Raw genomic sequence first — 27,974 nt, 5'->3', positions numbered from 1 at the left:
CTTGCAATAACCATTGCAGAACTACTTCTCCTTCAGTGTGTCAAAGTTGCCTGCTATGGAGGTGGCTGATCTCTTTCCCAGCAATTCTGAGAAGAAAACAGGCCATTTCTCAGAGGAAACTTGTGGCTGTCTTACAGTTGCTCAATGGTTCTCTGGTTTCCCAATGCAGGAGCTGGAGATATTTGGCTGGATGTGTATAAATTGCCCAAGGAGACTTGGCTCAAGAAAGTAGAGAACCCCCAACTCACTTCAAATCCAAAGAAAAAAGTCAGACAGCTGCAACTGGTAGGAAGTATCTCTGCTTTCAGCCGATATGTTTCTCCCTACCCCTGACCCACATCTAGCCCAAGTCCTTGGAAATTTATGATGAATGAGGCCTCTGGGCTATTATAGAGAGGACAACAGGAATATTGGCCCCTGTCTGCCAAGTCAGTTTCCTTTGGTTAAAATAAGATATTAAAAAGTAAAGGTGTCTTCAGTAGTGGGAATCTCAGTATCTCTCTAGTCTAGGAGTTGCCTCTCCACTGAGACCATTCCCAGGCATTTCTCTGGAAGGAGGGTCTTTTGTCCTGACTCCTGCTTCACTGGTAATATTTTTTCCCTCCTGGCTGAAATAATCTTTTCATGCCTCAAATTCCATTAAATTTTCCAGACTATGATATAAAGAGGTTGTTCTCAATATACAGAAATATATATATATATTTTCTATTATCCTTAGGAAGTAGAAAGTCTACCATTTCAGTTTATTTATATATGATGCCTGAGCCTTGTGCTGTTTTTTGTTTCTGTTTTTGTTTTTGATTTTGTTTTTTGAGTCTCGCTCTGTTGCCCAGGCTAGAGTGCAGTGATGCTCACTGCAACCTCCACCTCCCGGGTTCAAGCAATTCTCCTGCCTCAGTCTCCTGAGTAGCTGGAACTACAGGCACACACCGCCACGCCTGGCTAATTTTTTGGTATTTTTAGTAGAGACGAGGTTTCACTGTGTTAGCCAGGATGGTTTCGATCTCCTGACCTCGTGATCTGCCCGCCTCGGCCTCCCAAAGTGCTGGGATTACAGGCGTGAGCCACCGCACCCAGCCTGTGCTTGCTGTGTTTTTAAAATGTAATTGCTCAGTAAATATTAAGATTTAATTTGCTTATCTATACAGTGTATGCTTATTATTTTTACTTTTAAACCACCAACATGAATATATTGGTATTAACTGAGCACCCCTTTAAAACACATTGTATTGGGTGCTAAATAAATTAGTGAAATTATTAATGTAGGAGACCAAGATTGAGAGTTACATTCACTGCTGAGCACAAGTGGCTTTGAATAAATGCCTTTCTCCTCAGTGAATGTCTTCATAATGGAGTGTAGTCCTATGTCCCTGGGAAAGTTACTAGCCCAGAGATCTTCCTCCTCTAAGCTATTATAGAATGTTATTATTTGTACCCATTTTTTGACACCTCTCACCTACTACCTAGGTTTTTAGTTATCTTGTTATACAGGAAAATCCTCTTGTCTTCAATGGATAATAAATTTCTAGATTGTTAAGACCATACCTTTTGCTTTTTATCAACAAATTCCGTAGTATCATACTTGGTACTCAAAAGATATATTTTTGTTTGGACTAATTTGTTATCCAAATAGGAAAAGCACCTTGAATAGGGTGGTTTCTCACCATAATTCACTTCTTTTTCATACACCAAGAAGCAACCAATGAATGCCAGTTACAGTGGTAGTTCTTTTACTATGAATTGTATTTAGAGTTACTTAAATGTAATTCTCAACATCACCGTTATGTTTTGCCAATCAGAAATATTTGCCTCAATTTAGATTCTTGAAATGGTGTTCTGACTGATCTCCTCAACTCTATTCATTCAGATTTCCTCTTATTATTAACTATTTCCTATTTCCCCAACTACTTTTTAAAACCCTGGAAAATAGGGATCGTGTGTTGAATTTCTGCAGACCAGAGGTCCACACAAATACTGACCCTCTATATCTATTGCATGAATTCACTCACAAGAGTAATTGAGGGGAAGAGACAGCATGCCAGAAGATAAAGGGGGATGGTAAACATATATCAAACCTATTGTGAATTAATTTCTCATTTTTCTCCTCAGAACACCCTTGGTCTCATTTCTGCAGATCAGTTAGAAATGGTAAGAAACTTTAAAGAAAATCTCCAGAGAGACTTAAGGTTGCATTTTAGAGATTTTTTTTAAATTATTAATTCTTTTCTTTTTCTTTTTTTTTTTTTTTTTTTTGAGACGGAGTTTCATTCTTGTTGCTCTTGTTGCCCAGGCTGGAGTGCAATGGCACAACCTTGGCTCATTGCCACCACTCCCTCCCAGGTTCAAGCGATTCTCCTGCCTCAGCCTCCCGAGTAGCTAGAATTACAGGTGTGCACCACCACGCCCGGCTAATTTTGGATTTTTAGTAGAGATGGGGTTTCTCCATGTTGGTCAGGCTGGTCTTGAACTCCCGACCTCAGGTGATCCACCTGCCTTGGCCTCCCAAAATGCTGGGATTATAGGCATGAGTCACCATACTGGGCCCAAGATTTTTATTTTTACTTGAAATTTACCTTAGATGTCAAATATGCTAATAAAATGTCCCACCTGGGCACTATTTTCAATTCTCAGTGACTTAATCTTGTGCCTCATATTCATTGAAGATGACCTCCCAACCCTGAGAATAGTTGACCCAAGTCATTTGGCCAGACGTGGGTTTACCTGAAGTTAAGGGAGCTTAAATTTCAAGGCCCCTCACTTGGGCCTCTGGAAGGGGCCCTAGCAATGTGTTCATATGGTTATACGTTTTTGTAAAATTAGCAAAGGCAACATATTTTAACTGTAATCACTTAATACCACTACCTCTTCACTCTAGCTTTCCTCTGTCACAATTTCCCCCATATTAGATGGAATTACAGTGGCTATGGGCATTTTGTGTTTATAGTTCTGTCTTCTTTTTCTTAAAAAAGCGTCCCATGATTCCTGGATTTGCTCCTACCAAAATAACAGCCCAATTCACCAAGCCAAGTGACTTGGGGGTTTTGTGTTTGTTTTGGAATACCTTAGAGAACAGAGCAGGTTTCCTGGAGCTTCCTGGCTCTTCCTCTGAGACCAGGAACACACCATGTCTTCAGAAGGCATGGCTCTTGGAGGACTCAGGCATGTCAGTAGAGTAGTGGTGAATTTCTGAAATGGAAGTCTCTCGCTAGAGCCCTTTCTTTTTTCCCTTTTAAAGTTGCATTAGGCCAGGCGGGGTGGCTCATGTCTGTAATCCCAACACTTTGGGAGCCTAAGGCAGGAGCATCTCTTGAGTTCAGGAATTTGAGACCAACCTGGGCAACATGGCGAAACCTTGCCTCTACAAAAAATACAAAATATGGCCAGGCGGAGTGCCTCATGCCTGTAATCCCAGCGCTTTGGGAGGCCAAGGCAGGCGGATCACAAGGTCAGGAGTTCGAGACCGGCCTGGCCAACATGGTGAAACCCCATCTCTACTAAAAATACAAAAATTAGCCGGATGTGGTGGTGTGCACCTGTAATCCCAGCTACTCAGGAGGCTGAGGCAGAAACATCACTTGAACCTGGGAGGCAGAGGTTGCAGTGAGCCAAGATCGTACCACTGTACTCCATGCTGGGAGACAGCAGTCTTAAAAAAAAAAAAAAAAAAAAAAAAATTAGCCAGGTGTGGTGGCACGTAGCTGTGGTCCCAGCTACTCAAAAGACTGAGGTGGGTGGATGGCTTGAGCCCTGGAGTGGAGGCTGCAGCGAGTCAAGATTGCACCACTGCATTCTAGCCTGGGCGACAGAGCAAGACCATGTCTCACAAAAAATAATAAAAATAAAAATAGTTACATTGTATTTCACATTATACAAATAATATATGAATGTATCACTCTTAGAAAAGTCCAGGAATTCAGATAAACAGCCCTCTCCAGAGGTAATCACCATTATTAGCTTGATGTGTGTGTGTGTGTTTGTTTGTTTGTTTTGTTTTTTGTATTTGTAGTAGAGACAGGGTTTCACTATGTTGGTCAGGCTGGTCGCAAACTTCTGACCTCAGGTGATCCACCCGCCTCAGCCTCCCAAAGTGCTGGGATTACAGGCGTGGGCCACCGCGCCCGGCCCCAGTTGATGTGTGTTTTCTAGATCTTTAGTGTATATTTACATTCTTACATTTATTTTGAAAACTATAGTTTTGCTTCATGGAATTGGAATTTTTTTTCTACATACGTGGCATCATACTGTGTATATTTTCTTATAAACTTGCATTTTTTTACTTATCAATTTGTTTGCACATTTTTTTCTTTTCTTCTTTTTTCATTTTGAAACAAGGGCTCACTCTGTCACTCAGGCTGGAATGCAATGGCATGATCATGGCTGACTGCAGCCTCAACCTCCTGGGCTCAAGCAATCCTCCTGCCTCAGCTTCCCAAATAGCTAAGACTACAGTTGTGTGCCACCATGCTTGTCTAATTTTTAAAATTTTTTATAGAAAAATATATTGCCCAGTCTGGGTATTATTTCTTCTTAAAATATTAAGTAGACTTTACTACTAATGTGTCCATCTAGTCTTGGAGCTTTCTTTGTGGAACTACAGATTCAACTTCTTTAATACTATTCAGGTTACCTATTTCTTCTTGAGCAAACTTTTGTACCTTGTGTCTTTTGAGTAATTTGTTCATTTTGTCTAAGTTGTCAAATTATTGGCTTAAAGTGGTTCATAACATTCCATTATTATCCCTTCATTGTCTTTAAAATCTATTGTGATATCATCCCTCTCATTCCTGATATTGGTAATTTGTGTCTTTTCTCTTTTTTTCTTAATCAGTTTGGCTAAAGGTCTGTCCATTTTATTCATCTTCTCAGAAGAGCAAGATTTTAGTTTCCTATATTTTTCCCTATTGTTTTTCTGTTTTCTATCTCACTGATTTCCAGTTTGTTTTTATTATTTCCTTTGTTCTGCTCACTTTGGGTTTAGCTTCCTCTTCTAATTTCTTTCTTTTTTCTCTTTTTTTTTTTTTTTCCAAGATGGAATATCGCTGTGTCGCCCAGGCTGGAGTGCACTGGCGCGATCTTGGCTCACTGCAACCTCCGTCTCCCAGGTTCAAGCAATTCTCTGCCTCAGCTTCCTGAGTAGCTGGGATTACAGGTGCCTGCCACCACGCATGGCTAATTTTTGTATTTTTAGTAGAGAAGGGTCTCACCATCTTGGCCAGGCTGGTCTTGAACTCCTGACCTTGTGATCTGCCCACCTTGGCCTCCCAAAGTGCTGAGATTATAGGCATGAGCCACTGCTCCAGCCGACTAGTAGATTTTTAGAAGTATGTTATTTAGTGTCCAAATATTGGAAATGTTACAGATAGCTTTTTTTTAATGGGCTTCTCATAAAATCCATTGTGATAAGAAAATCAATTGTGATGGGAAAACAGACTTTATATATTTGAATTATTTTAAATTTATTTAGATTTATTTTATTCCCACAATGTCGATTATCTTGGTAAATGTTTATATGCATTTGAAAAGGATGTTTCAAGACCAATAAAGCTGTTATTGGTTAGGCTATTCAAGTCTTCTATCTCCTTCCTGTTTTTCCTTTTATATCCTTACTATATTCTTACTGCTTTTCTGTTTACTTATTCTGTACTTATTGAAAAAGGAGTTTCTAAGATTGTAGATTTATCTTTTTCTTCTTTCACTTTTACAAATTTTTGCTTCATATATTTTGAAGCTTTGTAATTAGATGTTTAACAATTTGGAATGTTTTGTCTTCGGATGAATTGATTGTTTTGTCATTATTTACTGACCCTTTGATTCCTGATATTCTTTGTTCAGAATTCTTCTATGTCACATACTAATATGGCAACCCGAGCTTTCTTTTGATTCATTTTAGCAAGATATATCTTTTTCTGTACTTTTGTTCTTATACATATTTGTGTCATTATATTTAATATAATCGGTTTCTTCTTTTTCCCTATGGTTTCAGATAGTGTTTCATAAAATGAATTTCTTGGCCATGTGTGGTGGCTCACACCTGTAATCTCATTACTTTGGGACGCAGAAGCAGGAGGATCACATGAGCCCAGGAGTTCAAGATCATCCCGAGCAGCATGGCGAGACCTCGTCTCTGCAAAACTAAATTAGCCGGTTGTGGGAGTGCACACCTGTGATCCCAGCTATTCAGAAGGCTGAGGTGGGAGGATTGCTTAAGCTCAGAAGGTCGATGCTGCAGTGAGCTGTGATTGTTCCACTATACTCCAGCCTGGGTGACAGAGCAAGATCCTATCTTTAAAAAAAAAGAAGTTTCTTTTTGACCTCATATAGTTAGGTCTTGCCCTTTCTAAAAAATTGTTTCAAAGATGGAATCTCGCTATGTTGCTCAGGCTGGAATGCAGTGGCTATTCACAGGCACAATCATAGCATATTGCCACCTCAAACTCCTGGCCTCAAGCGTTTTTCCCACTTCAGCCTCCAGAGTAGCTGGGACTACAAGTATGTGTCACCAAGGGTCTAGCCTTCTTATAGAGTCTGACAATCTTTGCCTTTTAATTGGGGTTATTTAGACCATATACATTTAATGTGATTATTTACATGTTTGGGTTTAAATCTACAGTCTTGCTATTTACTTTTATAATATTGCTATTTACTTTCTATTTGTCCTATCTCTTTTTCTTCTTTTTCCCCTCCTTTTCCACTTTCTTTTAAAATTAGTGTTTTTAATTATTCTATTTCCTCTATTCTCTTGGCTTATTAACTATGCCTTTTCCTTATTTTAGGATACAAATGCTTGTTTCAAAGGAGACATTAAATTGAGTCTTCCAGTTTACATAATGAAGATCAAACCACCTAAGCCTGTTACAGGTAAGTGTGATTCAAATCTCTCTCCTCTTGCCATTGATTTATCTGTTCTTTCCTCCTTTCTCCACATGTCTTATCTTTTCAATTTATTAGCAACAATATCAAAATTACAAACATAGTTATGAAGAGGAAATTTTTTTAAACTCATAAGCTCTGAGACATAAAAACAAAAAATGTAAGTAATGCATTTGTATTACATACAGTTAACTAACAGAATTGGAAGGTCAGGAAAGAAAGGTGTCTTTTCTGAATTGCCAGGATGAGTTCATTTATTCCTACATTTCTGTGGTAATTCATTTGACTGCTAGTTGTGATACATTCATTCCTACATTCCTGTGTTAATTTATTCATTATTATTTGCTGAATGCCCATAATGTACCAAGCACAAAGATGAGTAAAACACCTCTCCTCTCCTGCACTCTAGAAGCTGATAGTCTGCTAAGGGAGAATGACAAGAAACCACCATAGTAGGATGTGATAAGTACAGCAGTGGGGACCATCAGGGACTGTGAAAACTCAGGGTAAGAAGCGACTGACTTGCTAGGGAGTAAGCAAAGGTTTTGTCAAAGAAAGGGACATTTGGGCAAAGTTTCAAAGGATGGGACTTGGTCAAGAGGAGCAGAGAGGCTAGCTATTGTAGGCAGCGAATACAGAGGATATCCTCTCAGCATTCACACAAGATCACAAAGACATATCTATAAGAATGTTCACCCCTGGTGGACTAGTAGTTAGGATTAAAAAAAAAAAAATAGAAGAAGAATGTTCACTGTAGCATTATGCACAGAGGTGAATAATTGGTTAAATAAAATCTGGGCAGTGCACGGTGGCTCATGCCTATAATCCTAGCACTTTAAGAGGCCAAGGTGGGCGGACTGCTTGAGCTCAGGAGTTCAAGACCAGCTTGGGGAACATGGCAAAACCCCACTTCCACAAAAAATACAAAAATTAGGCAGAGTGGCATGCACCTGTAGTCCCAACTACTTGGGAGGCTAAGGCAGGAGAATCGCTTGAGCCCAGGAAGCAGAGGTTGCAGTGAGGTGAGATTGTGCCATTGCACTCTAGTCTGGGAGACGGGAGTGAAACCCCGTCATAAATAAATAAATAAATATATATATATATATATATAAAAAATCTGGTACACTCATACAAAAGAATACTTTGCAACCATTAAAAAAACAAAAGAGAGGTCAAGTGTGGTGGCTTAGGCCTGTAACCCTAGCACTTGGAGAGGCCAAAGCAGGAGGATCACTTGAGCCTAGGAGGTTGAGGCTGTAGTGAGCTATGATCACACCACTACACTCCAGCCTGGGTGACAGAACAAGACCCTCATTCAAAATCAAGAACAACCCCCCAAAAGGGGAAATGAAAAAGGCGAAGAATAGACAATTTTCTCTTGTAAGAGAATGTGGTGGTCAAACTTGCTCTATCAATATTTATTATAAAACTGCAGTTATTAAGATAAAAAATAGATAAGTGAATAATAGAAATATAGATGAAATATAGAAATATAGATAGATAGAAAAATAGAGGAAAAATAGGTGAATGAAATAGGATATAGAGACAAAAATAGACCCAGGCATAAATGGACACTTGATGCATTACAGAGGCAGCACTACGGAGCACTGGAGAAAGGGTGGTCATTTCAATAAGTGGTGGTGGTGGTTTATATGGAGACAAAAATAAAACTTAACCCCTGCCTCATGCCATACACAAAACTAAATTCCAGAAGAACTGTAGAAGTAAATATATGAAAGGCAAAGCAGTAAAGCTTTTAGAAAATAATATAGCCTTTAGGCCCGGTGCAGTGGCTTATGTCTGTAATCCCAGCACTTTGGGAGGTCAAGGCAAGTGGATCACTTGAAGCTAGGAGTTCAAGACAAGCGTGGCCAACATGGCAAAACCCCGTCTGTAGTAGAAATACAAAAAAAAAAAAAAAAAAAAAAAATTCGCTGGGCATGATAGTGTGCACCTGTAGTCCCAGCACTTTGGGAGGCCGAGGCAGGCAGATTGCTTGTGAGCTCAGGAGTTTGAGACCATCCTGGGCAACATGTAGAAACCCCATCTCCACAAAAAACAAAATACAAAAATTAGCTAGGCATGGTGGCGTGTGCCTGTAGTCCCAGCTACATGGGAGGCTAAAGCAGGAGAATTGCTTGAACCTGGGAGGCAGAGGTTGCAGTGAGCTGAAATTGCGCCATTGCACTCCTGCCTGGGTGACACAGTGAGCGAGATGCTGTCTCAAAAAAAAAGAAAAAGAAAATAGTATAAACAATACCTTTATCACCTCTGGGTAGAGAAAGACTATTCAAATAAGACACAAAAAGTATTTACAATTCTAAAACATTGAATAAATTTGGCTACATTAAAATTAGGAATTTCAAATCATTCAAAGACATAATTAAGAGGATGAAAGATCATCAAGCCACATAGATAGGTAGAAGTTATTTGCAAAACACATAGAACCCACTAATGGTTTGTGTCCAGAATATATGAAAAATTACTACAGATTCTTAAGAAAAAGAGAGATAATCCAGTACAAAACAGGCAAGAGTATTGCACAGGCTATTCACAAAAAAAGATTATTTAAATAGCCAATAAACACGAAAAGGTGCTCACCATCATTAGTCTACAGGGAAGTGCAAACTAAAATCACAGTGAAGTAGCACAACACATTCACTAGGATGGGTAAAATTAAAAAGACTGACCACACCAAGTGATAGTGAGGATGTGGAACAATCAGTACTCCCATACATTGCATTTAGCAATGAAAACTGGTACAACCACTTTGGAAAATGGTTTGGTATTATCTAGTAAAGTTGACAATAATTTGTATCCTATGACACAGTATTTACACTGCTAGGTGATAGGGTGACAAACCATACCTGTTTGCCTGACTGAGGGGTTTCCTGGGATGTGAGATTTTTCAGTGCTAAAACTAGGAGACTCCTAAGCAAGCCAGCTTGAGTTTGTCACTCTACTTCTAGGAATGTACCCATAGATTTGCAAGCAAGTGTGTTCCAGGAAACATGTGCATGAATGGTAATAGCGACATGATTTTGAATAGCCCCAAACACAAAACAACTAAATGTTCATCAGTAGTAGAACAGATAAATTGTACTATATTTATTCAATGGAATACTATACAGCAACAAAAAATGAACAAACTGCAGCTACACACAGCAAAATGGATAAATCTCGTGAACAATGTTGAGCAAAAGAGGGCAGCTATAGAGTTAACACTGCATGGTTCCCCTTATGTACAGTTTAGAATCACGCAAAATGAAACTATGGTGTTGAGGATACATGTTTAGGTGATAAAAGCATAAATAAATGCAATGAAGTGGCTACCATAAAAGTCAAGAGAGTGGCTGCCACTCTTCCCAGAGAATTGTGATTAGAAAGGGGCCCCTGGGACGCTTCTAGTGAGATGGCAATATTTTTTTTCTTTTTTCTTTTTTCTTTCTTTTTTTTTTTTTTTTTTTTTTTTTTTTTTTTTTTTGAGACAGGATCTCCCTCTGTCGCTCAGGCTGGAGTGCAGTGGTACAGTCTCAACTCACTGTGACCTCTGCTTCCCAAGCAATCCTCCCACCTCAGCCTCCCAAGTAGCTGGGACTACAGGCACATGCCATCAGGCCTGGCTAATTTTTGTATTTTTTGTAGAGATAGGATTTTGCCATGTTGCCTGGCCGGTCTCAAATTCCAGGGCTCAAGCGATCCTCCTGCCTTGGCCTTCCAAAGTGCTGGGATTACAGGCATGAGCCACCGCACCCAGCCAATGTTCTATTTCTTGGCCTGAGTAGATGATACCAGAGGTTTGCTTTATAATAACTCATTAAAATATATTAAGGTACATATTTTATGCTCTTTTCTGCATGTATGTTACACTTCACAATAAGAAAAAGGTTTAATAACTAAAATAAGCAACAATGAAGAGGATCTACAGTACTAATATGAAATAATCTCCAAAATATTTTAGTAAGTGAAAATATAAGGTGTATAATTTATAATAGCAATTCTCAAACTTTAGCTGCATCATACTCATTTGGAGAACTCATTAAAACCCAGATTGTTTGCCTGTAGTGCCAGCTACTCAAGAAGCTGAGGTGGGAGGATTGCTTGAACCAAGGAGTTCAAGCCTAGCCTGGGCAATATAGCACAACCGCCATCTCAAAAAACAACCCAGATTGCTGGGCCCCACCACAGAGTTTCTTCTATTCCAGTAGGTCTGGGGTGGGCCCTGAGAATCTGTATTTTTAGCAAGTTCCCAGGTGACTCTGTCACTGCTGACCTGGCATCATCCTTTGAGAACTAGTGTATCATATGATACTATGTGTTTATAAAACAGGTGTCTCCCTCTAGAAAGTTATGCAATTGTCTCTGAGGAAGCAGTCAAGGGCACTGTGGAATCTCCTGGGCAACTTGAGGGACCCAGGCACCTTCCAAAGTGAACAGAATTCTGAAACTCAGGGTGCAAATCCGGAAAACAAGTCAGCCAGTTTTACTGTGGATTTAGGAACCCATGAAAAAGAAGGAAATGAAAGGTTATTGGGAAGAGAAATAGTACGAAAAGTGACTGATAAGAAAGATTTTTTTTGAAGGAAGGAATTGGGTAAGTGTTGGCATAAGAAGAGACTGAGACTGCCTAATTATGTGAGTCTTCAGCAGTGGCTGAAAAGTGATGGTAACTGGCAGATTTGGGGCCTTCCTCAGCTGGGGAGACAGGGACAGTGATTTAAAGTCTCTAGTGGCACTGTGAACATTTCCCTGCCCCACCGCCGCCCACACCCCAGCCTTTGCAAATATTCTGTAATCCAAAAGCAGAGAGAATGATGTTGGGATGAAGATACGGAAGGAGGAGGACAGCAGCTGCTCTCTGCCTGGGCTCTGTGAGCTGGTGGGGTACAGGAGAGACTGGGAGAAGACTGAATACAGACCAATTGCAGAGCAAGAGTGGATTTCTGAGGATGAGGGATTCTGCAGAAAACTGGGGAATGTGGAGGAAGTAGGGGAAAATCAGGAAAGGGGAAGTCAGATGGCTTGACTAATTCTGTATATTCTCAACCTAGGCACCACATTCAAAAGCCCCCTGGAAGTCTTTGCAAAGATCAAGGACTGCTACGGACTGGGCTCCGGGCAGAATCATTTCATCAAGGATAGTCAGTGGGAGCAGCAAGCTGAGATCTTCCAAGCTTCCTACAAGAAGTACCTAGATGGGGAGTGGGAGGAGGAGCCACTCAGGTGAGCCCCCTAATCCCGGGAAAGCCAGGGAACCTCCCCAGGCTTCTGCTGTCTTGGCACATACAGGAATCAACCCAAGGACCTGAATTAATCTGAGATCTAAAAGCTCTTTCTGGGGCTGGGCACAGTGGTTCACACCAGTAATCCCAACACTTTGAGAGGCTGAGGCAGGAGGATCATTTGAACCCCCAAATCTGAGACCAGCCTGGGCCACATGTCAAGACCTTATCTCTGAAATAAATAAGCTCCTTCTGGTTTGGGAGAATTTTCAGAGAACATCAGCAGATATTTTGTAATGTTGTGTGGAGACTGTTACTATACAGTTAGAACAAAGGTTGATAATATGGAGTTAAAAGAAGAAATGGATATCTATGTAAATGAGAAATATAATTTATTTCAATTTTATATATGACATCTCTTTTAAAAAATTTTTTTCTGGTTATCTAAAAAACACAGAGGCCAGGCACAGTGGCTCAGGCCTGTAATCCCAGAACTTTGGGATTCTGGGATTCCCAAATCCACTGCACTCCAGGGTGACAGAGTGAGGCCCCGTATTACCTGAGGCCAGGTGTTTGAGACCAGCCTGGTCAACATGGTGAAACCGTCTCTACTAAAAATATAAAAACTAGCAGGGCATGGTGGCAGGCACCTGTAATTCCAGCTACTTAGGAGGCTGAGGCAGAGAATCACTGGAACCCAGGAGATGGAGGCTGCAGTGAGCCGAGATCACGCCACTGCACTCCAGCCTGGACAGAGAGACTCTGTCTCAAAAAATAATAATAAAAATATAAATAAATAATAAATAACACGGAAGATCCTAAAGACAAATAAAGTCACCACTACTAAAATTCTTCTCCGTTTCCTTCCTGTCTTTCTAAATGTAATGTAGCATAGGTGTATAATTATTATAATATATGACTTTCCCATCTTGGTGAGCAGTTAGGTCTCATTAGCTCCAAATTGTGTTGGAGAGCCCCAGTCTTTGAAGTATCGATGAGGGAGCTGGTTTTAGGAATCAGGTTTCCTCATAGCTATTGTGGATCTCAGGAATGTTCTTGTTCTCACACGGGAAGGGAAATCTCGTGCTGTCAAGTGGACCTTAAATTTTCTTACTTCAGGACACAAAGTCCTAAGGCTGCCCTGACAACAGCTCCCTGTTACTGTCTGAAACGATGACAAGATTCAGTGGTGTGCTGGGGCTGGCTCCTATGGCATAGTGAGATAATGAGGGTTTTGCAAGCCAGTTGTTAAACCACTGTTAGTTGTCCATTGTGGGAGCATTTACACCATGAAAATCTGCAAACCCTACAAATTGGGGCATCTTTTATTTAAGAGACCCAGTTTATCAGTACAACACTGGCTGCATTGCCCCTGGGATAAGAGAACATCTGTGTAGATCACCTAAGTCTGCTCTTTAAGGAGATCTTCCCCAAAACAGAAGTGGCTCTCCAAAAGACAGCTCTCTCTGGCAAGAGTTTTGCACACCACACTGGCCTAGGAGTGATTCCCAGCCCCACCCAACCTGCCCTCACCAGCATCTAAGGTCAGCACATCCCACCAGGACCAGCACCTAGAATGTGATTTGCTTCATGGCCTTCGTACACCTGGGAAGGTCCATTCTAACTATGTATTCTGGTTTTAGGACCAAGACTCTGCCAGCATCTCTCCTTGCCAGGGAGTCTACATGGCTCTGACTCATGTCTCTTTCTTTCCCAGTACAGCCACCTTCTATTTCCTTCTTCCTAGCTGCCTCTTTGCAATGCCAATGGAGGTCAAAGGCCCCACAGGTAAATGAACATGAAGTAGGTGGTTGTCCTAGCAAGGGGTCACCTTGGGGAAACCCCTCAGCAAGCCCTCCCAGAGATGTTCCCCAACAAACCTCGCATGTAGGAGGGAATGAAGAGGGGAGTTCAGTTGCCAGCTGTAGCCTGCCAGTTTCTGTTTGCATCTGTGGCCCTTGAGCACAGGTTCCCTGATCACAAAGGCTGGCACTGCCTTCAGGGAGTGGTTGCCATACGAGAAGGCATGAGCCCACATCCACCAGGCTACTTCTGGGTATGAATTTGTCTTGTAGAAGATGTTACTTAAAACACGGAGGGTGTGAATTTTCTAGATGTGAAAGCAGCCAAGGGGGAGTTGAGACTGTCCTTCCTATCCAAGAAGGCGAGCGGGCCCCAGGAACAGCCCTCATGGGGCTGCCCAGTCCCTCTCTCTTGGGAAGCTCACTCTTCTCTTGGGTGCTGCCCATTAAAACAAACTACTTCAGATTTCAAACCAGCTTCCTCTTGCGCAAACACCTTCTGTGCAAACCAAAGGCCACCCATATTTATTATGTAACACCCATTTTCTCTCTCTCTCTCTTTTTTTTTTCCCCAGGAATGACCTGTGTCCTTGGTATACACTGGACCAGAAGTCACAATTTCTTCCTGTATTCACTAAACCGAACTCTAAAGGATAAAGCTGGTACTCTACTGCTGAGATGGGAGTCACCTAAGCTCAGGACTTGCAGACATGTCCTTCTCCAGCTTAGCTGAGAGCATGTGACTGACATACAGCAAGTGTCACTTTAGGGACCAGATCTAGGCAGGCAGTAGGGGGCTTGGTGGGTATAGTGTGACCCCAAGAATCTGTCTCTGAAATGTCATGTTCCTTAAAGACAACAGGTCAATAGGGACAAAGTCTACAGTCAGGTCCACAGGGCTCCTTAAGCAGCTAAGGTAAAAAGAGAGTAGGCTTGGCTGGGTGCGGTGGCGCATGCCTGTAATCCCAGCACTTTGGGAGGCCGAGGCATGTGGATCACCTGAGGTCAGGAGTTCGAGACCAGCCTGGCCAACATGGTGAAATCCCATCTCCACTAAAAATACAAAAATTAGTCGGGTATGGTGGCACGCGCCTGTACTCTCAGCTACTCAGGAGTTTGAGGCAGGAGAATCACATGAACCCGGGAGGCAGGGGTTGCAGTGAGCCAAGATCGTACCACTGCACTCCAGCCTGGATGACGGAGTGACACTGTCTCAAAAAAAAAATAAAATAAAATAAAGAGAGAGAGAGAGAGTAGGCTTGGAATCAGAAGGTCAGTGCTAATCCTAGCCCAGCTGTCTGCAAACCATGTAGCCTCAGGCCAGTTGCTTCACACCCCAACCAACTTTTCATGTAAAACATAGAACTAATTAATTACACCATTGTTGCCTAGTGCATGAGTTTGTTGAAAATAGCAAAATCCAGAGAGTTTCTCTATGTGAAAGCTCTTTGAAATTGAAAGGCACTAAGGAAATACAGGTTGTTGTTGTTTTACAAATTTATGGAGGTGACCAGGCGTGGTGGTTCACGCCTATAATCCCAGCACTTTAGGAGGCAGAGGCAGGTGGATCTCTTGAGCCCAGGAGTTTGAAACCAGTCTGGGCAACATAGCGAGACCCTGTTTCTACAAAAAATAACCAAGCAAGGCGGCATGAGCCTGTAGTCTCAGCTACTCAGGAAGCTGGGCCAGAAGGATCACTTGAGCCCAGGAGGTTGAGGCTGCAGTGAGCCAAGATCGCACCACTGCACTCCAGGGTGACAGAGTGAGGCCCCATCTCAAAAAAAAAAAAAAAAAAAAAAATTAATGGAAGCAGTTACATGAGCAAGTTTGCTTTGTGAATATTCCTTGAACTGTACACTTGTTATACTTTATATTATACTTCAAAAGTAACATTAAAAAATTCACAAAGGAGGAGTTTCTTTTCTTCCATCCCTTTCCCAGGCAACCTGGCTTCTAATCTCCTTCTATACTGACTCTATGGCCTTGAGCAAGTCACTTCTCTGCCTCGGTCTCCTCATCTTTAAAAAGAAGATACTAATAGGACCTACTTCATAGAACCCTTGTGAGAATGCAATGAAATTATGTGTGTAAAGTGCCTAACACAGTATCTAGCACCTAGGACATATTCATTAAACATTAGCTGTAGGGTAATAACAGTGTGACATTATCTTATCATCCTAGGCAAGGAGAATAGCACTTCATAAAGAGAAGGAAGATGGTGAGTCCAGACAGGTGTTCCTGGTTCCCATTCCCTGAACAGGGAGACCAGTCTGAGTCACAGGTTGTCCAGGTAGAAGTGATGGGTAGGTGCAGAGTCTGGGGGAAACTGGTTGAGTATTGTCCTTCCCCCTAGACCCTGAGGGTGTGTGGCCCTGTGCTGCGCCCATTGCAGTCTCTCAGCTCAGCTGCTCCTCCTCCTACCTGCTGCTGGCCTGCGAGGATGGTGTGCTCACACTGTGGGACCTGGCCAAAGGTGAGCCCTCCCTGCCTTTCTACCTAATACTCTGGGCAATGAGTCTGGGAGCTCTAGAATTCCCACAGGCCCCGGGGCCTTCTGTTACCTCTGTGTTCTTAAAGTCACCTTGGAGAACTGGTCCTGCTCTCCTCTCATTCATTTATTCAACAAACATTTATTGGACATAATATGTGCTAATGCTTCCCACTGCCAATGTGTTTATTGAGTGACTTCTCTGAGCCTGGCACTGTACTAGGCTCTGAAATATGACCATTGCCTTCATTCTTACACTCCAGTGAAGAAGTATGTCTGGCACAGTACAGGTGATCACAGTGACCTCAGCCCTCCTCCTTCCCCCAGCCCCCAAGCTCTAAATAAGTGAGTCTTCTTCCCTGCTATTCCCCCCCCCCATTCCCAGTCAGCAGGAACTCTATTGTATTGGAGTTAAGAGACCTATAAAGCAATCAAAGCGAGACCAGCAGCTATTCTGGATGGGTGGCACTGTGGTGGAGTTCTAGGGTCCTGGGTCCAGCTTTGCAGATACAGAAATCAATGATACTGCTCCCTAAATTCTTCAGCCTCTAGGGAAGCAGCTCCCTCTAACCAGACTTTGTAAAAGGCCATTAATAACTCAGTGGTTTGCCATTTTGCAGTTGGAGATGTATTTTCCTAGAGAGTGGAGGTGGGCCACCTTCACTGGGCAGCCCTCCTGGCAGGTGCAGAGCATCAGAGATAGTACCCTGTTTATTGAGCAGCTTGTGATCAGACCAGGTTGCTGACTGTTCTCAGGGAGGCATCTGTCAAGCTAGCAAATTGCCTTCCTCACTTGGCTATCACTTTCTGAAGAATGCAGTGGTTATTTCAACTTTGGAGGATATTTTCCCCACACACTGCCAAGATAAACACCACTAAAGACCCTCCTTTATTTTATTATTGAACCAACAGCATTATTATAGAAGCAAAAGATATTGCAAGGAAAGAAGAATGATGATGATTTCATAAGCCCTTGGACCAAAATAGCTTGTTTTCATTTCTTTCTGGATATTAAGTTCTTGTTTGGCCACACACACACACACACACACACACACACACACAGCCTTCTGAAACAGCCGTGCCTCCCCCTGCCCATATGCCTTTGCATCCCATGGTCAGCTGTACCTCAGTCCCTGGTTGGGTTGTAGCTTCCTTCCACTCCAGTGCTGACCCTGCCCTCCTCCATGTTCTTGCTTCTCCCCCTCCCCAATTCCTCTCCAGACACAGCAGCATTACCCTGCAGGGGGCTTTTCTCTCCCATTGGGCACTGGGTTTACTGGTTTGCTCTCACAGGGTGCTCATTGCTTGATTTTGCCTTCACATCCTACAAGTCCCTCACACACTTGCTGGTCACAGCCCCTGAGCCCATGGCCCCCTCCCCTATTCCCTTTTCTGATCGGCTTGTGTGATTACTTTCTCCAGGATTCCCTCTTGGGGTCGCTGCTCTTCCTCAGGGATGTTTCTGCCAAAGCATTCACTTCCTAAAATATTTCTTGGTCCACAAAGGACAGAATATGTATCCTGAAGGTCCAGTGAAATCCCAAACGAAATGTGTGGTGCTGTGCACAGATGCCTCCCTCCATCTGTTGGAGGCTAGTGGGACCCAAGGACCCACCGTCAGTGTGCTTGTTGAGAGGTCAGTAGCTTGAGGGCTGGACGGGGTAAATAATCAGCCAGACAGATTATTTTAATTGCTATTTAATAGTAAAATCTGACAGCCTCTCTAACTACAGTCTACCTTTTGTATAGTCATCACTCTCCTGGTGAGTTTCTGAAGATCGCCAATGTCATATATATGTTATATTTTTTTCTAACAAAATTGTATGATGGCACATCTGCTATGGTTTGACTATCCCCTCCAAAACTCATGTTAAAACTTAATCCCCATTGTGGCAGTACCATGAGGCGGGGCCTTTAGGAGCTGATTGGATCATGAAGGCCCTCCCATTTGAACGGGTTAACCCACTCATGCATCAGTGGATTCATAGGTGAATGGATTAATGGGTATCATGGGAGTAGAAATGGTGGCTTTATAAGAAAAGGAAGAGATAACTGAGCTAGAACATGAGCACACTCAACTCCCTCGCCATGTTACATCCTGTGCCATCTTGGGACTCTCTAGAGAGTCCCCACCGGTAAGAAGGCTCTCACCAGCTGTGGATCCTTGACCTTGGACTTCTCAGCCTCCAGAACTGTAAGAAATAAATTCCTTTTCTTTATACATTATCCAGTTTTAGGTATTCTGTTACAAGCAACAGAAAATGGATTAAGACAACATCCTTCCTATCCCATACACCAAGAGGCTCATTTCTCCCACAGTAACCTTCCATCAGTTTCCCCAGGGATCTCTCTCTCTCTTTTAAACATTTTAAAATATTTAATGCATGCAAATGAAACTGTATAATGTGTGTGTGTGCGCGCATGTGTGTACGTGTGTGTAATAAAGAGTAGTGAGATCAACTCCCCTGTAGCCGTTGGAAATCGATAATCTCCAGTTCCATTTGGGCTCCCTGTATGGCTCTCCCTCATCAGTCCTTCTTGCTCCACCCCAAACACCTTATTAATTACCTAATGCTAAATAACAAACCACCCCAAAACTTAATGGTTTAAGAAAATAGTCATTGTTTAGTCCTTGAGTCTGTAGGTCAGCAATTTGGGCTGCACTCAGTCCATTTCTTCTACTGGTCTCACCTGGGCTCTCAAATGTGCCTTCAGGCAGCTTGCAGCTCTTCTAAGATGGCTTCACTCACACACCTGGCAGTTGGCAGGTTATTGGCCAGGGCACTTCGGTTTTCCTCATGGTCTCTCCTGCAGACTAGTATAGGCCTCCTCACATGGTAGTCTAAGGGCTCCCAGCAGCAGGAGAGGGCAACCCTAGCACACAAATGCTTTTCAAGCTTTTGCTCATGTTACATTTGCTAATGACCCATGGGGCAAAGCACATCCCACATCCATGCCCACATTTGAGCAGTAGAAAAACAGACTCTATCTTTTGATGAGAGTCACTGCCAAATACAACCAATTGCTTTTCAATCTACCACACCATTTTTCTAAATTCATCATTCCTTTGTTCTCTTTTAAGAATTAACCACATTTAGGCCAGGCACAGTGGGTCACACCTGTAATCCCAGCACTTTGGGAGGCCAAGGTGGGAGGACCACTTAAGCTCAGGAGTTCAAGACCAACCTGGGTAACATAGTGAGATCCCTTCTCTGTGAAAAGAAAAAAAAAATTATTAAAAAAAGAAAAAGAATTAGCCACATTTGTATGACTGTATTTCTAGACAGTACATTATTTAGCTTTGCATATTTAGGAAACTTATAAAGGGAACCATATTCTATATATTTTCCAACTTGCCTCCCTCCCTCCCTCCCTCCCTCCCTCCCTCCCTCCCTCCCTCCCTCCCTCCTTCCTTCCTTCCTTCCTTCCTTTCAGTTTGGTTTGAGACAGGGTTTCCCTCTGTGGCCCAGGCTGGTCTTAGGCTCCTGGGCTCAAAGTGCTTGGCCCCCAGAGTGCTTGGATTACAGGTGTGAGCCACTGCACCCAGCCTCCAACTTGTTTTTCAATGGTATTTATTCTGCATCTTGCTTTGCAACATTATTCACAAGAGCCATACATGTTGATGCATGTAGCTCCAGTTCTTTTATTTTCATTACTGTATTATATTTCATTGTATAATATACCACAATGACATAAGCATCCTCCTAATAGATATTTGGATTGTTCCTAATTTTTTGGACTATGAACAGCCTCCTCACATATTTCTTGATTTCTCTGAATTTCCCCAGGATACATGCCTAGAAGAGGATATCAAAACTTTTAAACTCTTAAAGTAGGAGAATGCCTGTGTGTTTTCTGTCCTATAGGCCTGTAAAGCACCTGGATAAAACCATCTGTGCAGTGGCCCCAGTCCCAGCCTTACCTGGCATGGTAGGTTCCCCATGCCTCTCTGTGAATGCCCCATGCCTCTCATTTGAATGTGTGAATGTGTCCATCTATCCTTTAGAAAATGCTTATTGAAGGCCTGTTACGTGTTAGGCACTGGACTAGCTTTCGGGCTTACAAATAGAGAAAGAACCTGTCTTCATGGAGCACACAGCTCATTTGGGAAGACAGAGAAGTCACCAGACAGCTGCCCTAGAACATGAGAAAGGCTGTAATAGGAATTTTTTAATGGATGCATGGAATAGAGAGAGGGGTCACCTAACTCAACCTGCAGAAGTTGGCAGCAGGGCAGGACAGTGTGTTTTCTGGAGGAGGTGACAGCTGAGCTGAGCCAGAGGAGTTGAGAAGGCAACACCATAGAGGCAAGAGAGCACTATGTGTGTCCCGGGCACTGCAGGAAGTTCCAGCACCTGCCACATGAGATTGCTGTGGAATGTGGAGAGGGAAGAGGCTGGGGTGGGAAGACAGGTGGGCCAGACCGTGGAAGGTCCTATACACTGGGCAGAACAATACAGATATGTCCCCGTGTGGGATGGCGCTCAAAACAGAGAGGTCAGAGAATGGGAATGGGAACAGCATGTTTAGAGCAGGGATGGAGAGTTGAGAGATCTCAGTTCAGAGATGGACTCCACATTCTGGGCTACCTGTGGCTGTTGCCAAAGGAGAGGGAGGTGTGCACGGTTGATCCTCACTTGCAGAGCTGACTCCCTAGTCCTTACAGGGCCCACTGCAGGCCTGGAGAGAAAGTCTGTGATTCCTGATGTGGCCCTGCAGAGGGTGAGGGGCCTATAGGACCCCCAAGGAGGCTTCCAGAGAGCCCAGGGCTGAAAATGTAGATTCCATGCTCACCAGCCAGGTACAGTTAGTGAGTGGTGGTTGAAGTGGGGGTACAGCAGGTTCCCCTAGTTAAAGAGAGGGAGTGAATAGAGAAAAGGTTCCCATGGGCACTACCATCACTTACAGGACCTGGAAAATCAGTTCACAAAGTGACCGAGAGGGGCCCCAGGGAAAACTGCATGGGGACAGTCCTGCAAACAGAGAGGAGAGTCTGAAGAAAGTGAGAGCAGTGTCCTGTGCTGCAGAAAAAAACAAAAGCATGGTGGAGACGAGTGGCTGAGGCTGGAGACAGAAGCAGGAGGTTGGGAAGTGGACAGGGTGTGGAGAGACCCTCTTGTGTTGGGGAGGGGAAAGTGGTGTGGCAGCTGGAGGAGGATGTCGGGTCAAAGTAGGCTTTCTAAGGATGGGGAGAGTTTAGTATGTTCACTACAGAAAGGAGAGAGCCCAGGCAGGAGAGCGTCCCCAGCTCAGACCTCAGGCCAGGAGGGGCTGTTAGATGGAGCAAGGTCCCTGAGGCAGTGGGAAGGAAAGGCATTGGGAGCACAGGTAAGAAACAATCTTGGCCACATGGAGGGTGAGCTCTTCAGCAGAGATGCAGAGAGCTTGGAAGAGAGGTCAGGGAAAAGGCGGAGGAATGCATCGCCCTGGGGCAGACAGCATGTGGAGGAGGGCCTGTTGGCTGGGGGGGACCGCGGAGGAGTCAGCGTACATGTGTGTGCAGGTCCCCAGCAGCCCTGGATGGATCCAGAGGCTGGGGCCCAAGAGGTTTTATGTCCAGCTGCTTCTCTCATTCCTTACTGGGGTGACCTCTACACTCGACCTTCCTGTGAGGGACAGTGTCCAGTAGAAGTCCCTACTCACCATCTATTTGCTTCCTAGGTGCTCATCTTTTCCAAGAATGGCTCTGTGTGCCTTATGGACGTGGCCAAGCGTGAAATCATCTGTGCCTTTGCCCCGCCGGGAGCCTTTCCTCTGGAGGTCCCCTGGAAGCCAATGTTTGCCGTGTCTCCAGACCATCCATGTTTCCTGCTCCGAGGTACGGAAAGGGACCAGGGCTGATGCCCACTAACCGTTTCCCTGACTTAGTTCTCTCACAGAGAGAGCTCCTCCGATCTCCTCCCCACTCTGTGCCCCTCCATCATAGGCCAAAGTGAACCTCAGCTCAGTCCTCACAGCACACTTCGATAAAATGCCAGCAGGGTCTTCTCTCTGAAGTCACAGCTCAACCCAGATGGCCCAGCCTTTATAAGCAGAGAGCAGCCCCCACATGCTCACCTGGACCACAGAGCCCACTGAGAACGCGATTGCTGCACAGAACATGGTGTTCTTGTCTTGTCACAGGAGACTATTCACATGAAACCGAGTCCACCGACGATGCTGGAATCCAATATTCTGTTTTCTATTTTAATTTTGAGGCCTGCCCACTCCTGGAAAATATCTCAAAAAATTGCACCATTCCTCAAAGGGACTTGGATAACATGGCCTTCCCGCAAACACTACCATTGGAGAAAAGATGTGAGCGTTTCCTCCAGAAGAGGTAAAGAGTTGTGTCTTCACCCCCTCCCGCATCTGAGGTTGTGTCTGGATTGAGGGATAGTGGAGCTTGTTTTATGGTAAATCCTTTCAGCATTGAAATTTCCACTGGCCGGGCATGGTGGCTGATGCCTTTAATCCCAGCACTTTGGGAGGCTGAGGCAGGCGGATCACCTGAGGTCAGGAGTTCAAGACCAGCCTGGTCAACATGGCGAAACCCTGTCTCTATTAAAAATACAAAAATTAGCCGGGCATGGTGGCACACGCCTGTAATCCCAGCTACTCGGGAGGCTGAGGCAGGAGAATTGCTTGAACCTGGCAGGCAGAGGTTGCAGTGAGCCAAGATCGCACCACTGCACTCCAGCCTAGGTGACAGATCAAGACTCTGTCTCAAAAAAAGAAATTTCCCCTAAGTGAAGGGTTCTACCCCATGATAGTACATGAGCTGCACTCCACCTCACATGTGGATTGGTAGAAAAGGAGTCATTAATTCAGGCTGGGAGAAAAGAAGGGCTTCCAGCTGTTGTTTTCTTCCTGTCAAGACCATCTTTTTAACTTTCTCAAGTCCCTCTTAAAAGTATGTTTAGGCCAGGCACAGTGGCTCACACTTGTAATCCCAGCACTTTGGGAGGCCGAGGTGGGCAGATTGCTTCAGCTCAGGAGTTCGAGACCAGCCTGGCCAACGTGGCAAAATCCCATCTCTACAAAAAACACACAAAATTAGCTGGGCATGGTAGCATATGCCTTTTGTCCCGGCTACTCTGGAGGTTGAGCGCTTGAACCTGGGAGGCGGAGGTTGCAGTGAGCCAAGATCGTGCCTTTGCATTCCAGCCCGGGTGACAGTCAGACCCTGCCTCAAAAAAAAAAAAAAAAAAAAAAAGGAACAAAGTATGTTTGGGTTATTAGACACAATCATTAAGATGGGGTTGGCAAACTATATGGGCCATATCCAGTCCACTGCCTGGTTTTGTAAATAAGGTTTTATTTGAACACAGCCATACTCACTTGTTTATGTATTATCTATGGCTACTGTGTGCTACGGCAGGAGTGAAGGCTGTAGAGGAGACAGCGTGACCTATAACGTCTAAATTATTTACATTGTGGGCCTTTACAGAAAATGTCTGCCAACCCATGATCTAAGCCCCCTTTCTTTTACCCATCATTCAGATAAACCGTGATGCATGTGTTTCTCCTCTTCCCCTTCCTCTTCCCACTCTCCCTAATCCTGCAAGCACCATTTTCTTGCTCTCCTTTCTGCTATCAAAGCATAAGGCACAGTACTCAGGCTGTTCTGGAGAAATAGATGTATCTTCTAATCCATCTCACAACAAATTTCTGGGGATTTGCAAATCCTTGTTGATGATTCCTTTTGTGATCTGACCACACATTTGGGTAGATTGGGGTCATCACTGGAGCCCTGGATCCTCATCCCGGGCCTGCCATTACAGAATTAGGTGGCTCTGGCAGGCTCCTTTCCTTCCAGGGCCTCGATGTCCCTATGTATGTAATGTGACCTCTGAGATTCTGTGATCTCTCCAATCACCATAATGTTCCTTCACGACTGTTTCCCCCTTTCTCTATGTAGACTCTTTACTCAGGGAGGATTGAAGTAGAATGGTTAAGATATGCAGGTCTGGAGCCAAACAGACCTGAGTTTGATTCTGACACTACCACTTACAACGAGCCCTTGGGCGAGTTACTTAGCCTGTCAGAGGCTGTTTCCCCATTCAGTCAAAAAACACATATTGTGCACCTGTGAGATGCCAGGCTGTATTCTGACCATTTTAATGATGGCTGATTTTTTGGGCTTGAGGTATTAAGTGGGATGATACACGGAAAGTACCAGGCACAGAGTGGTTGCTCAGTAAATGGTAGGTATGACCATGATGATGGCTCCCTGCTAATCCAAGTTCATGCCTGGGAAAATTCTAAACATCACCACTAGGTGGCACCATAGCTCCTCTCTGCTTCCCAGCTCATACCTGCACGTAACAGGGGCGTTCAAGTCCTTCCTGCGTTATAGTGTGGGTCGCTGGGAGGCTCTGGATACCTCCTGGAGGGAAATGTGCCTATTCGTCAGGAGACGAATATGGTCTCATGAGTCTCTGGGGAGAGAGAGAGACAATGAAGAAGGCGATGGTTGACATTGGCCCTCTCTAAGAATGTTCAGCTATTCTTCACAGGGAGGGTTTTTTTGTTTTTTTGTTTTTTGTTTTTTTGAGACGGAGTTTCGCTCTTGTCACCCAGGCTGGAGTGCAGTGGCACAATCTGGGCTCACTGCAACCTCTGCCTCCTGGGTTCAAGCGATTCTCCTTCCTCAGTCTCCCGAGTAGCTGGGATTACAGGCATGCGCCACCACACCCAGCTAATCTTTGTATTTTTAGTAGAGATGAGGTTTCACCATGTTGGCCAGGCTGATCTTGAACTCTTGACCTCAGGTTATCTGCCTGCCTCAGCCTCCCAAAATGGTGCGATTACAGATGTGAGCCACCATGCCTGGCCTGATTTTATTTAAAAGCAGCAAATGTATAGATTACTTTTTTAAAAAGTGTTAAATTGGCCAGGCGCGGTGGCTCACTCCTGTAATCCCAGCACTTTGGGAGGCTAAGGCGGGCGGATTACCTGAGGTCAGGCGTTCGAGACCAGCCTGGCCAAAATGGTGAAACCCCGTCCCTACCAAAAGTATAAAAATTAACCGGGCGTGGTGACAGGCACCTATAATCCCAACTACTCAGGAGGCTGAGGTAGGAGAACTGCTTGAACTAGGTAGGTAGAGGTTGCAGTAAGCCAAGATCATGCCATTGCACTCCAGCCTGGGCAACAAAACGATACTCTGTCTCAAAAAAAAAAAAAAAAAAAGTGTTAAATATTCTATTCTCTTTCATTAAGTAAAAGGGATTTATTTTATTTTTGTTTTATCTATTTTTTGAGACAGGGTCGTCCAGGCTGGAGTGCAGTGGTCCAATCACAGCTCATTGCAGCCTTGACTTCCTGGGCTCAGGCAATCCTCCTGCCTCAGGAGCAACTGGGACCAAAGGCATGCGCCACCACACCCAGCTAATTTTTTTATTATTTGTAGAAACAGGGTCTCCCTATGTTGCCCAGGCTGGTCTTGAACTCCTAGGCTCAAGCGACCCTCCCACCTTGGCCTCCCACCTTGGCCTTACAAAGTTCTGGGACTATCGATGTGAGCCACCATTCTCAGCCTAAAAGAAACCATTTTAGATACAGGGAATTCTACTTAGATTGGCAGAGTTAAGGTCAAAAATACAAAGTACACATTGCTACTTTATCTTCAGCCCTTTCCTTTAAGAGGCAAATGAACACAAAATACGGTGCATCTTGCTTGGTTCTGAGACAGTGAAGGAATTTCTCCAGTGTTAAATATATTCATATAACCAGTTATATAAATCTAAATATAAAACCTATCTTCAATACTTTTTCTTTTTCTTTCTTTTTTTTTTTTTTTGAGATGGAGTCTCACTCTGTCGCCAGGCTGGAGTGCAGTGGCACAATCTCGGCTCACTGCAACCTCTGCCTCCCACGTTCACGCAATTCTCCTGCCTCAGCCTCCTGAGCAGCTGGGACTACAGGCACATGCCACCATGCCCAGCTAATTTTTGTATTTTTTAGTAGAGACGGGGTTTCACCATGTTGGCCAGGATAGTCTCGATCTCTTGACCTTGTGATCCACCTGCCTTGGCCTCCCAAAGTGCTGGGATTACAGGCGTGAGCCACCGCGCCTGACCTCCAATACATTTTTAAGATAGCATTCACTATCTTTGTGAAAAGTTGAACATTACCAGCCAGGTGCTGTGGCTCACGCCTGTAATCCCAGCAGTTTGGGAGACTGAGGTGGAGGATCACTTGAGGCCAGGAGTTCAAGATTAGCCTGAGCAACACAGTGAGACCCCATCTCTACATCTACATCTATAAATAAATACATTAATTAAATTAATTAATTAAAATCTTATCTCCACATAGATGTCCCATATGCAGAGCCTCAAAACAAATCAAAGCTATGGTCATTGTCTTTCCCCCCCAGAGCACTCCTCTTCCTGTTTGCCTAAGCATTTTAACGTCATTCAGCTGCCCCCCCTTCCCCACCACAACCCCACCAACAGCCCCCTCCACCCTGCTAAGCATCACAAAAAGTGTCTTTTTGTGACTGGCGTATTTCACTCAACGTAATGTCCTCAAGAGTCATCCATGGCGGAGCACGTGTCAGAACGTCTTCCTTTTCAGTCTGAATGTTCCGTTGTGTGTAATACCACAGCTTGTTTGCAAATAGCCTTTTAGTTCCTCAGTTCGCCATCCTGTCTACCCACATGCACCTCACAGGTTAGAATGCGAGACCCTCATTCCTCCAGGAAAGGCTTTCTGAGCACCTGCTGTGTACCAGGCCGAGTCCTGAGGACACAGAGGTGATGCAGGAGCGTCCTCTTAGAGTTTCTCAGAGGAGCAGAGGGTAGTGGAGCTCTGCCCTGGGGGCTCGGGAGCTGGGGAAGTGAGGGGAGATTCCTCTCATCACAGTTGTGTGGTCCTCAGCTATCGGAAGCTGGAGAAGAACCCAGAGAAGGAGCAGGCCCCAGAGAAGGAGCAGGAGCACTGGGCCCGGCTTCAGAGGTACTCCTTGTTGCTCCAGAGAGAGAGCTTCAAGAAGTGAGGCTGCCACCGCCCTGGGCTCTCTGAAAAGGAGGTTTCAGCCACTAGGCAGCCGTTCCCAGGACGCTGAGGCCAAGAGAAATGTGACAGAGCCAGAGCTCCACAGGCCTGCACTCGGAGTCTGGGGCCTCTGCAGAGCCAGTAAGGGGAAAAGTATAATCTGGGGGACCTTCAACCACTAAGCCTCTTGTCAGAGCCTCAGGCAGGCAGATGTGTCACCCAAATAAACAATGATATTGTCTCCAGACTCTCACGTTGCTGTGGTATATAACCCATCATTCCCACTGAGTCCAAACCCCAGCAGGGCCCAGATGACGGTTTCAACCAGAGTCCTTGGTCTGGTGAGGACCACTCACCTCCTAGGCCCTGGAGAGCTACTGTCCTCAGATGAGCAAGATGCCCCACCCACCAGCAACAGTGAGACCCACTGTTCTCCCCACCCACTTCTCCCTCCCCCAGCTGGCTCACACCTTTATAGAATAGTTTGGAGGAGCTAGGCTCAGGGTGGTGGCGTAAGGGCCTGAGGTCACACAGGTATGAGAGGCAGAGTGGGAGGGAGAGGCGGCAGGCAGGAGCTGGGCCACTGCTGCCCCGGCCTGCTGGCCTGGGAAC

The 27,974-nt window shown here is 44.4% G+C and overlaps 1 protein-coding gene across 1 annotated transcript in view; it reads left to right on the top strand.

Moving 5' to 3' along the window:
• The window catches only part of WDR93 (WD repeat domain 93), a 50,957-nt gene extending 23,297 nt beyond the window's left edge, over window positions 1-27,660 (top strand). Inside the window, exons 7-18 of the mRNA XM_007990363.3 lie at window positions 170-285; window positions 2,110-2,148; window positions 6,774-6,858; window positions 11,922-12,093; window positions 13,810-13,880; window positions 14,470-14,556; window positions 16,248-16,367; window positions 17,805-18,018; window positions 20,249-20,312; window positions 22,044-22,200; window positions 22,506-22,701; window positions 27,246-27,660. Of these exons, the coding sequence (XP_007988554.3) occupies window positions 170-285; window positions 2,110-2,148; window positions 6,774-6,858; window positions 11,922-12,093; window positions 13,810-13,880; window positions 14,470-14,556; window positions 16,248-16,367; window positions 17,805-18,018; window positions 20,249-20,312; window positions 22,044-22,200; window positions 22,506-22,701; window positions 27,246-27,363 (1,439 nt within the window). The 3' untranslated portion in view covers window positions 27,364-27,660. The remainder of the gene's footprint in view (window positions 1-169; window positions 286-2,109; window positions 2,149-6,773; window positions 6,859-11,921; window positions 12,094-13,809; window positions 13,881-14,469; window positions 14,557-16,247; window positions 16,368-17,804; window positions 18,019-20,248; window positions 20,313-22,043; window positions 22,201-22,505; window positions 22,702-27,245) is intronic.
• The last annotated feature ends 314 nt before the right edge of the window (window positions 27,661-27,974 follow it).

This window comes from Chlorocebus sabaeus, chromosome 29 (assembly GCF_047675955.1).
Source record: "Chlorocebus sabaeus isolate Y175 chromosome 29, mChlSab1.0.hap1, whole genome shotgun sequence".
NCBI lineage: Eukaryota > Metazoa > Chordata > Mammalia > Primates > Cercopithecidae > Chlorocebus > Chlorocebus sabaeus.
Note: the sequence above shows the minus strand (reverse complement) of the source record. Positions and strands in the feature narration are given on the sequence as shown.